The 12138-nt window shown below is 38.7% G+C and overlaps 1 protein-coding gene across 3 annotated transcripts; it reads right to left on the bottom strand.

Annotated features, from left to right (window-relative positions):
• Window positions 1-7753: 7753 nt before the first annotated feature.
• On the bottom strand, window positions 7754-11542 carry LOC103719983 (E3 ubiquitin-protein ligase RZFP34-like). 3 transcript variants are annotated; one of them, XM_008809478.4, is made up of 13 exons: window positions 11229-11542; window positions 10748-10913; window positions 10569-10656; window positions 10388-10447; window positions 9772-9804; window positions 9576-9653; window positions 9404-9447; window positions 9255-9295; window positions 9076-9158; window positions 8896-8987; window positions 8687-8756; window positions 8552-8593; window positions 7754-8405 (listed from the first exon to the last, which is right to left on the bottom strand). In XM_008809478.4, the coding sequence occupies exons 2-13, from the start codon at window positions 10786-10788 to the stop codon at window positions 8271-8273; spliced, it is 807 nt and encodes a 268-aa protein (XP_008807700.1). In that variant the 5' UTR covers window positions 10789-10913; window positions 11229-11542; the 3' UTR covers window positions 7754-8270. The 3 variants fall into 3 exon arrangements, with proteins under 3 accessions (XP_008807700.1, XP_038979472.1, XP_038979473.1); XM_039123544.1 differs by having other exon boundaries at window positions 10975-11286; XM_039123545.1 differs by lacking the exon at window positions 11229-11542 and adding an exon at window positions 11014-11159.
• Between the last annotated feature and the right edge of the window lie 596 nt (window positions 11543-12138).

Genomic DNA, 12138 nt, shown 5'->3' on the forward strand with positions numbered 1-12138 from the left:
CTTCCGGGCCTCCGTTTTATAAGGTCCGCCATGAGTCGACACGTGCGCGGCGCGTGTGAAGAAGGAAGGCCGTTGAGGTGCCTTTCTGGGTCCTCCTTTTTCTTGTAACTTCTTCCTCCTTTTATTGTTCCCAGGAGGACTACCCCTTGGGGACCATCAAACTCCCTTCACATGATGCATGACAATTTCTTTTTCTTGGTAAAGAGATGGGCTAATCACAGTTACAGAAAGAGAACTTACGTCCGCAACATCAACGTGTAACACATCATAGGGGAAGTCATGAGATACTATACAAGCCGTATTGGCAAAACAATCAACAACTTAATTGCCCTCTCTTGGAATGAAAGAAGCTTTGAAGTTACCAACTAGATGCTGAAAACATAAAAAGTAATCACTTATCCAAATTAGTGTCCCTTCATACACAAAACTTTTGTGTTCATATGAGAGGTCTTGGGTTGAATTTTTATGAGAGGTCTTGGGTTGAATTTAGAGAATATTTTTATAAGTACTAAAAATCTTCTTGGTAAATAATTGATGTGGAACTAAACATCAACAAAACCTTCATCCAAGGCAGGGATGACAAGGGGTCAAGACTGACTTCAAAACTGTCAATTCTTGATTGACTTTAAAGCTGACATTTGGCATGCAAGCAAGATTCATTCCCATGTAAACTAGTTAGCTTCAGAAATTTCTAGATCAAAGTTTATTGAGAAATAGGATAAGAGGACTCTGACTAGGAATCGAATGAAGGTAGGACTTAAACCTAAGTTCTTGGTATTAACATCTATAAACTTTACCAACTACAGTAGGTCGCACCTTTAATATTTAGATGAAGGTTGAACATGGCTACTTAGCCCAATATATTGGATAGATGAAATCACTCAGCGCAATTCAAGATCCTTCTGGACAAAATATAATGAGACATGGATAAAAACATTCCAAAAAGTATCCACCATCTCCTCTAGGATCTTTTGTTTCCTACGTCTCATGGTGACTCAAAAATGTGAGCCACATTTTTTATTTCTTGTACTACGGCAACATTTTTTTTGGATGCTAGAACAATCAAAACATTGAACACCTAGCAGGATAGTCTCTTGTTTATCAAGCATTTCTGGAACTGCAGTCTGAGCACCTGTTAGTGACAATGTGTGTTGAGGGAAATACGAGTCCCTCCAAAGCACGTGAACGCGTCGCCAGCACGTGATCGGAAGCACCCCACCTCGGACGCCCGACCAAGCACCCGACCTCGGACGACCGACCTAACGCCCGACCAGGCGCCCGACCTGGGAGCTCCCGACCTTAGAAACTTGACCTCGCCATCCACTCGCCGTGATCACATCCTTCTGCGGCTCGACCAGAGACCATCCCCTGCCACTGCCGTCAATAATTAATGCGCATGGTCTCTGCAGACCTCTGGCTTACTCAACAATTAATGCGCATGGCTCCTGCTGTCTACGGATCTCAAGTCCTCCACGGCAAATTAGCTCGGCTGCCTCTGACCAGCCGTGACAACTCCTTGGCCCCGGCCTAACCTCCTACGGCAAGACATTAATGCACACGATCCTGCATTGATTCAACCGACATACTCAATCATACGGTAAACTCTGCCTCGTCACATCACAGGTAACCCAATGCCCCTCTATAAAAGGAGAATCCTCCCACCTTAGAGGGGATGGAACGCTGAGACCCTGGACATTTTTCCTCCATATATCTTTCCCCCTTTGACTTAGGCATCGGAGGCCCGGCGCCAGAAACCCTGGCCACCGGCTTTTTACAGGTCCTACGGAGGACGCCGCCCGCCGACGGAACGCCACTCACCGACTTTCACCGAAGCTCCACCTTCTCAGTCGACGGTCACCCCCGAGTCCAATTTCCAGCAACAATGTGGAAATGGATATTAGACCTCATTTCACAGCCATTTCAAAGGATCGACACCTGAGAGTATAACAACTAGTGGCAAAATTTAGAAGTCATTATTGGTATTTTAGATCTCATTTACATTCATCTAACTTAACTCCCTAATCCATTGTCTCCTGCAATCTTGTTCCGATACATTTTAGGCATTGGCTATAAGACCAATCTATACATTAGTTGAGCATGAGACTTTCGTACTTGTCCAACAGAAATAGCTAATATTTAGCAATCAAACTTTGACTTAGAAAAAGAAAAAAAACTATATATACATACCCTTCTAAATATTAAAGTTTACATAAACACCCTTCCAAATTGATAGTTCTATGTATGTCCTTATAAAATATTTATTTTATATGTATACCCTTATTTTTTTCTTTTCTTTTGCATATATATCTATGCCATCTAATGCCGTTAAAAAGTTAATAGTTTAAAATTGAAAATAATGAAAATACTCTTAACGGAAAAATATATAAAAAGAAATGTTTACAAAGGTATACATGTAAATAACAATTTTAAAAGGTATTCATGCAATTTTACATATTTAGAAGGATGTACGTGCAAAAAAAAAAATGAAATTTTGTATAAATATCCTCCTCAGTATTAAAATTTGCTTGAATACCCTTCCAAATTACGTGCGTGCCCTCACAAAACACTATTTATATATGAATACCTTTGACATAGAGATTCGGTAACCTAATTAGCCAAAATCATATTTATTTAATTAAATTTATAAAATTATTTTTTTATCTCTGAAGTGGGTTTTTGAAAAATCTAAAAAAAAGGTCACATTGCTTATGTTGCGAGCGAAACCAAACTATTGGTCTAAATAATTTCGAATTTTTTTTTCAAAATCTAAGACTTCTGCGAGCGCTTAACTGAAATCTCTGGTGGGCATTATGAGCCAGGGTTGTTGGATGCCAAGAGAAGAAGAAGAAAGAAATCGATTGTAGTTTAGCGATAGCGATTAGCAAAACCTGTTGGCAATAAGGTTGTAACACCCAACCCAGCTAATAAGAAACTGAACCTAGTTTACTTGACTAGATCAAATGTGAGAGTTAAAATAGGAGACAAAAAAAAGATAGAGCCTTATCTAACTTGGAGTAGGAGATTGAAAAAAAAAAAGATAGAGCCATATTTGATTTGGAGTAGGCTACCAAAGAAAGATAGAGGGTTGTTCAACTTAGAGTGGGACATAAAAAAAATAGATAGAGCCCTGTTCGATTTGGAGGAGATGGACTTCTCCATCATCCCAATTTCCTATGAGAGCTAGAAAATCTAAACTTCAACGGCTATTTAAAAATTTTCACACTCCCTTTTGCCTCACCACCGACAGATTTTGCTAATCACCACCGCTAGACCACTATTGGTTCCTTCTTCTTGTCCTCTTAACTTCCAACAGTCTTGGCTCATGGTGCTCATCGGAGATTGTGGTTAAGTACTTACCAGAGTCTTAGGTTCTAAGGGGATTGTTGAAATTATTTGGACCTATAATTTAGTTTCACTCACAAGATAAGTAATGATTTACCTTTTTTAGATTTTTTTAATTTATATAATACCATTTTTCCATCGAATAAATTGTTAATTGATTTATGTGTGATTTATGAATTTTACAAAATATTGATTCAAATAAAAAAAAATATATGTAATTTGGAGTAATATTTTTTGAACTATTATTATATTATTTACTGATATTACATCATATATGCATATTTTGATTGGATTATGATATATATGTTATTTTGTAAAAGAAGTTTGATATGTATCAGATTTAGACTCTCAGATTGATTATGTTCTAAACCCTACTAATTAGAAACTATATATTAGCACTTCGATTATTATTAAGCTCATCGATTCTATTTCTAGCCTTGCCACAGAATATAAATGTGATATTCTGGCCCACTTTGTAGGGTATAAAAATAGTATTCTGGTCCACTCCATAGAATATAAGTACAAGTGTGGTCATAATTAAAGGTTGTTGAGTTGAATGTAATTTATTTCAAATTATTTATGATTATATACATAGATATTTGAAATATATAGATTTTAATGGATTTGTGTTTTAGAACGGAATTGGTTATGCCTTTATACTGATTCATGATAAATTTGTATTTTACTGTTGTATCTTATGTTATTACATGAATTATTTAGTTAGGGTACTCGTTACTTATTAGGCTGTCTAGTTCATCATATGATTTCTTTTTTTTTTTTATAGATTCAGAGTGACCGGGGTTCAATATGGAAGAGTGACTAGCAGAACTTTAGCATACATTATCTTAGATTAGAGTTTATTTAGATTAATATATTACCATAAAATTATTGTTAGAATTGTGAAATATTTAAATTTTGAGTTAGTTATTGAAATAAAATTTGAATATTATTACTTAAAGTTATTTCGCTATATATTTATGATATCGTGATAAGATGCCTTACATGCTTGTATGAAGAGTTCCCTATAAGTATGCGGCAGTTACCGTGACCTTTGCCTCACGATCTCCGGTCGGAATGTGACAGAGGTGAAAGAGGGTGTGGGGTGTTTATGATATCGTGATGAGATGCTTTGCATATTTATATGGAGAGTTTTCTATGAGTATACGGCGGTTGCCGTGGCTTCTGACTCACGATTTCAAGTTGGAGGAGGTGAAAGGAGATGCGGGGTCTTTCTATAGCTTTTGAAAGGAGACCTGTACGTAATAATATGCTGTGGTGTTTTGAAATTATCTTTTGTTAACATAATCTGCATGCCCAGAATGCAAATGCTGACAGGTTACCAGGTCACCAGACACCCAGCCCGAGTTTAGCTGAGTCTAACCCAGCACGCATGAGTCCAAACTCGACGCAACAAATGATCTCAGGTTGAAATCGGGCCGGTCCAAATAAGTAACAAATCAAGATTCGAAAAATGCCACTCTCATTTCCCATCATATTTATGATTCCAATTCTCTGTCAATAAATTTAAATACAATCCTTTATTACAAAAACGATTTCTTAAATGACTAATATTTTTACCTACAGAATTGATATTTTTTAATATTATCTTTTTACTAAAAAGCATCAGACCAAGCTGGAATGAGTTAATCGAGCTCATAAATCACTGGTCCAAGCGCGGCCGGATTTTTTAATTAGGAGAAAAAATTTTGACCTGGCTTAGACCAACCCATGAGAATATCGACCCATCCTTTCTATAATGCAGGCTTGGTTAAGCAGGCCATGGGTGGTCCGGCCAAATGTGCATCTTGAGGCTGTTCCCACTAAATTACTCAAACAAGTCCTAAGTAAATTAAATAATCTACCATTTTAACAAATTACCTTAAACATGTCCTGAAATTTTCTATAACCTTGTGAAATCTAGAATTTTAACATACTAGTGGATAAGATAAAAATAAGATGCAAAGATGCAAATTCAGAACTTTACGTCTTTCTCCATATTTCAACAAATCAACCTACCATCTTAGTTTTAACATGAAATTTAAGTATTATCTCTACCCTTTTCCCAACCTAAGCTTTTACCAGTCTTTCTATCCTGAAATGCCCATACAAATCTATCACATCATCACATAGATATGATTTTAGTAAGTTAGTATATGTCTCAAGTTTGCACATTGCTAGCCCTTGATCTCAGACATCTGCTCTGCATCACTCATTCTAAAATCCTAATATGCCTCCCAACTGATTACAGCTCTTTACGAAGTTTCTAGTTTGCCAACTAGGATTTGTCATATGGCAAGCCTAAGAAGTACGCAAGCAACCTTTTGAATCTCAAAATCTCCCATAGCTGACGGCACCTCAGCATGATTCCGATGGTTTCCTAAAATGCACCTACAAAATATGCAGGACGTCATGCGTGTGCGAAATGTTCGCACATAATCCTCAGAATGTGCGGTGGCCTGCCAATCATAGCCAACTCACGTGTCCGCATCCTTCGGTGATGGGTGTTGGTCCTCGCCTATACAATCCACTCTCAAGAGGACCTTCCAAGTAAATGCTCTCGTGCTCTGGTAGACCATTGCGCTATCACCTCCGAAAACCTTCTTTGTTCCCTAAGCATCGTTTTGACAGAGGCAACGAAGGATTCTTCATCATACACTCTTCAGCAAGAGGACTTTTCATCTTTGCTATTTCAGGTTAGAGCCCGGTTATGGACCAAAATCCTAAACGCAATCAGAGTTTCTCAAGACAGCTCCAAACAAACTACAGCTTCGCACAACTCAAGGAGCTCATCGTCGAGCCCTCCAGCATCCTCTTTCGCTTAGCACTTGGTCAAATCAATCCTCAACGGCAACGCATCCTATTCAAAAGTTTCAAATATTAAAATAGCTCTAAGTAAACAAAGATATTGGGTGACGCTCGACACCATCATCATCGTTTGCCACCATGACCATCATCATTATTAATTTGTTTAAAAGACACTTTCATTATAAACTATTGTGGTTCCTCTAATATGGATACTTTACTATGACTAATTATATCTATGCTCATATATCATATGTAATTCATCTCCTATTTTGTCTTGCAATGTTTTACTATTTTAACATCATTGTAAAGATTGTTGCCGATGGAACAAATAGGAGTCTTTTTTTCCATTCTTTGAACAACAATTCTCACAAAGATAAATAGTGCAACATTGTATTCAACCTAAGAAACAAGATAAACCCGATCGCTTAGACGCTAAATCTGCCAGGTAGCCGCAGGACACGGACGCTAGGAGCAGGGAGGAGAGGCTAGGTTGCAGATCCGTTCACCTTGACCTCGTCAACTATGGTAATGGCGACAGAGCGCTCTCACACACACACACTGAAACAGAGCAGTTAAAAAAGAGAACTATAATGTCATGTCTCGTGATTGGATCGTTGCCTTCTATCGATTCTAAATAACGGGGAGGTTGTCCAATCCAAATTATAGCTGTTCATAGAGCTTATCTGTCGAGCAAATAGGTTTTAATTAAGTTGATGTAGTTATCATTAGATAGTTACAATTGGACTGAAGAATTGCATCAATTATTAGCCATGGAAACAATATTTGGATGTGACAACCAGTAGGCATCTTTCCTTCCAGTGATCAGATAACCAATAAATAGCTGTTCATAGAGCTTATCCGTCGAGCAAATAGGTTTTAATTAAGTTGATGTAGTTATCATTACACAGTTACGATTGGACTGAAGAATTGCATCAATTATTAGCCATGGAAACAATATTTGGATGTGACAACCAGTAGGCATCTTTCCTTCCAGTGATCAGATAACCAATAAAGAGCATCTTTAGTCAGTGGAGTGATCGAAATTGATCTTATCTTCTTATTTCTTAGACTTAGAATATGAGGTGAAAAGGCTTTCAGTTTTTACTTTTTCCTCCCCCACTTTCAGTTTTCATACTTGCTAATGCTTGGTGTAAGATAATGTTATCTTCAATCTCTACTCATATAATTGAGCAATGCTCCTTTAAGTCATTATCACTCTCCCCACATGCCTATAAATGCCTGCAAGCAAATATGTTGGATAGCATTGCGCGCGCATTGGCACACATGCAAATATAGGAGTGATTTCATTGATTAAATATCATTGTTATATCATCTAACACAGCATCAATTACAAACATGGTCATGACATGAGATCGCATAGCAGATCATTAAACACCAAGCTCAAAAGATAAAACTTCTCTTACCGAAATAGTGATCTTAACTCTTAATCTATGAAGTCTTGTACTGAATTTGAGGAATTATCTTCCTTTTAAAGGTCCTTAAACTTCTCATAAAAAAAAGGTCCTTAAGCTCATTTGAACATTGCTACACAAAGATCTGGGAGAATGAGATATATTATACTGAAAAGGCATGAAACGAACCTCCATCTAAGAAACGCAAGAAGCATCTCATTATTTACTTTTAAAGCTGACTTTGTAATACAAGCAAAATTTATTCAACAGGTGTTGGAAAAACAGCAAACACAAAGATCTGGGAGAATGAGATATATTATACTGAAAAGGCATGAAACAACCTCCATCTAAGAAACGCAAGAAGCATCTCATTATTTACTTTTAAAGCTGACTTTGTAATACAAGCAAAATTTATTCAACAGGTGTTGGAAAAACAGCAACACCAAAAGCTAATTAACCTTAGAATTCACAGGCCAGAGCTGAACCGATCAGCTTATCCCATTAACTGGACAGATGAGAGATTTTTGGCACAAACACTAACCCCATGTTGAAAGAGAATGCGGCCCCGAGGAGTATACATTCAAAAGAACATCTACTTCCTCGACTGAAGACAATTCTTTGCCCTGCACCTAGTCTCGTGATGATCAAAAGATGTAAATCCCATTTTTGCGTTTTTCTTGAACAGCAATAGCATTCCTGGTGATGCATCACTCAAATGGTCGAGCACCTAGCGGGACCACCTCTCGTCTGTCTGGTATTGTAGGAATTACAGCCTGGACACTTGTGAGCTACAATGTGGAAATGGACATTGGACCTCATTCCACAATCGTTGCAAAGGATCCACACCTGAAAAATACCAGTTGACAGTAGAATATAAGAACCTATTGGCACTACTTTTTTTGTTCCAGTCACATTCACTTTTCAAAAAATTAGCTCTCTCTCTCTCTCTCTCTCTCTCTCGATTGTTTTGGAATTAGTTCGATCTTTCTTACCATCTTGTTCTCGTACATTTCAGGCATTGGTGTTGAAGCAACCTGTAATTGGTTGGCAGGACATTTGAGTACTTGTCCAACAAGAGTTGCTAGTAATTAGTGATCGCATCATGATGTGAGCAGAATAGACATTACCTCCTGATCAAGCTTTTCCCACACACTGGACATGTCACAAACTGATCTCGAGCAAACAGGGCATGAGAATCTGCCACATAATAAACCATGAAAAATCCAAAGCATTACAAGTAATAATCATGTAGAATTTATAGAAATAAGCATAAAATTTTGCAAAGGCTTGTCCACTTGAGAAGCTATCAGCTAATACATTCTTCATGTTTACTTACTGGAAATGCAGCCTCATCTCCTTCAAGCATTCCAAATGTATCGTGTGACCACAAGGCATTACACTGATGTCCTTTATTGACTCAAAAAGATACTGATACACAGAGAGAAAACATCACATTTGTGAAATATTAGTAACAGCTGATTGCAGTATTATTAAATAATTGATCAAGAAAGCATACCTCAAAGCAGATCGGGCAGTTGTGGTGCATTGCTCTTTCCACACAATGGTGTGAATCCTTCAGTGACTTGGTATAGCAACATCCTGAAATAGATATCATAAGCCGTAAAAAGTAAATTTACTCAACCAAAGATCCAAGATACCAATTACAAAGAATACATGCAGAAAAAAACAACATACCGCAACGGTAGCAGTGGAAGAAGTTCTCCTCACCCGCAGTTCTGTGAAAAAAATAAATACAGAAAGAGTGTAAGGACCAGCCAAATAATATAATAACTAAAACATGGCTTCAGAATAGAGATATGCAATGTGGGTTGAAAAATCCTAACCTGCATATCCCACATCCATCACAATGGTATTGATTCTTAGAAACCTGGAAAAAGAAGTGAATCGTGTCAATAACAAAGTAGATCGACACAAAAATTTCTCGCCTACATAAGACAAAAAAAATTTATAATAAATTTACTCCCAATAAGAGTTGTTGAGAATAATTATCCTTACATCGTCATCAAAGAACTTGCACTTGCCACAAAAGTATTTTCCCATGCAAACCCCACAGTTTGAGCAATATTGCTGAACCTGATTATGAGAAACACCAAAAAAAGGTAAGTTCCAATCCAGCAGCACTTCACAGCCTCAAAACTGTGAGCAAAGAGGGTGATGATAAAGTAGTCCAGAGTTTGATTTTAAAACTTACATCTTGCTCCGTGTCACAGAGGGAGCAGATAACCTGAGACATACAGCACAAAGAGAAATGATTAGTGCAAATAATGATTTGTTAACTTGAAATATTATGATTCCTTCTTTGAGGAATTAAGAAAATTAAAAGAGAAGATAAACAGTTCAAAGGAAAAGGAAGATGGTGGGTCTCTCCAAAAAGTTAAGACCTTAGCCAAAACAAGCATCTTTTCAACAAAGTCACAATTTCTAAAAAATACTCCCAGAAAACTACAGAAACAAAGTTCTCCCAACACCATAAAATTTTTAAAAAAGTATGTAAAATTCAAGGAGAAGAAATGAGAACCACAAAGAAAAAAAGACAGATAATGATTGTGCACAACAGTTGCATATAATGTCAAATATATCTATCAATCAGAAGTTAAAAAGCACAACCCAATCCACAAACTAGCATCTTTTCTTAAAAGAAATTTTTTTAAAAAAAACTAAACTTTATCAACATATTCCCCACAATGAAACAGACCCCTTCCTCCAAACTATCAACAGATAAGGAGAAGGGAAAAAATGGAATATTAGGTACGGGCAAAACCATGTAAAATTACAAATAAATATCCCAAATGGATTAAAAGCCCCACCATTTTCACTTCTTGGCGAGGAATCTCGTGCCGTTCTCGCAGGTCAATTTCCAGGGAGTTCTGCTCAAATTCATCGAATAAAAATTAGATTTTTTTCATCTTTATGCAAGAAAATTTATATTTATCAAAACAAAATATCGTATTAAAACCTTAAAAGAAAAAAAAGGATCAAGAATCTCACCTTCACTTCGTTGTGGCAATGCCTGCAATCAAAGATCTCGCCACAGCAGGGCGCCCTTATCTTGCATCTCCTCCTATAATGGGAGCACCTAATGCAATCAAACGACAGCACCGCAGTCAAAATCAAAGCCTAATTTTCATATATAAAGTTCAAACAAAAATACGGAAATGGTAACATACCCGTACTGCCCGGATCCCGAATCCATCTCGTTCGATGTCATTTCCAACCGATCTGTGGAATTCAACCGATCTGTGGAATTCGGACAGCAGCAGAACACCCACTTTATTCCACCAAAAATATCTTCTTTTTATCTCTCTTGAGATCCAAAAACACCCCTCAAATCACCTGAAAAAACCCCCATAAATTAATCCAAAAATCAATCAAAAAAACATTTTTTCCCCTTCACCTCTCAATCCATCTCCATCCTCCGGCCATCCATTCTCACCTCTCGTCGCCCGCCGACGACGAGACGATGAGATACCCTTCCCCCGATCACTCGGCAGAGCCACGGAGGCCGGAGAGAGAGGAAGAGATCGCAGGGTCGGCAGAGACCAATTAATGGCCTCCTCGGCGCCCTTCTCCACAACTACACGTCATCACCCCAAGCACAGGAATTTCAAATCAACGCTTCACAGGAAAAAGACGGTGCGGTAACGTTACCGATTTCCGAGGCGATGAGCCGGAGCGCGCGCGGGCCGCGGAGAGGAAAACATGAACGGCTCGAGGGTGCCGAGGGAAATCGCGATCGGGGTTTTATGCTGGGGCGGTGGTGCGGCTACGATACACGGGTAAGACAGCGTGCACCGCGCCACCCGTGCACGCAACCAAGAGTCGTTACTGTATACTCCAGCGCTAATCTCGGTGCACTACTATAAACGAGCGGTTGATATATGGCTTGCGCGGCCACGTGGTGCCACGACAGCGAGATGTCGGTCGCGCCACGCGGGCCTCACATGCCGTGGCCGGATTCGGGGTCGGAGGGATGGCGATGGAATGGATGGAATTAAATTAATGGAATGGGGGGGCGATAAAGATGGGTCGCGGAAGGAAGGGACACGTTGGATACACGTAGGAAGGAGGGCGGTTGGCGGGTCGGCTACGACTTTGCGGACGGCACGGGTTTGGGTAGGGGACAGATGACGAATCATCATCATCTTTGGATTTAGTGATGACGGTGATGAGATATTTATCGGCAACGATTGGGATATAAACTGGGTGCGTTCGGTGGTGGCGCTTGAAAATATCTTGGACTGAGATACAGTGCCAGTTCTTGATGAGCAACGCGTACCCGTCCACGTGGAGATTTTGATTCTGGAATGGAATCTGTCTGCAGCTGCTTGCCATGTAGACACTGATCGGCAGGAAAAGTTTCCTCGGATCCGCGTGATGCTCGCATGGAAAGTCAGGTAAATTACACCCAATTTTGACAATAGGATTGATTTTTTTGCCACGTGGCAAATCATCGTTTCTCAAAATCCATGTAAGATGGTTAGATGGTCCCAAAAAAAATTGGAAATCAGGAGCCTGAATGTTGGTGTTGACATATCTCAAAATCGATCACTACTTACAT

This window comes from Phoenix dactylifera, chromosome 2, assembly GCF_009389715.1.
Source record: "Phoenix dactylifera cultivar Barhee BC4 chromosome 2, palm_55x_up_171113_PBpolish2nd_filt_p, whole genome shotgun sequence".
NCBI classification, from domain to species: domain Eukaryota; kingdom Viridiplantae; phylum Streptophyta; class Magnoliopsida; order Arecales; family Arecaceae; genus Phoenix; species Phoenix dactylifera.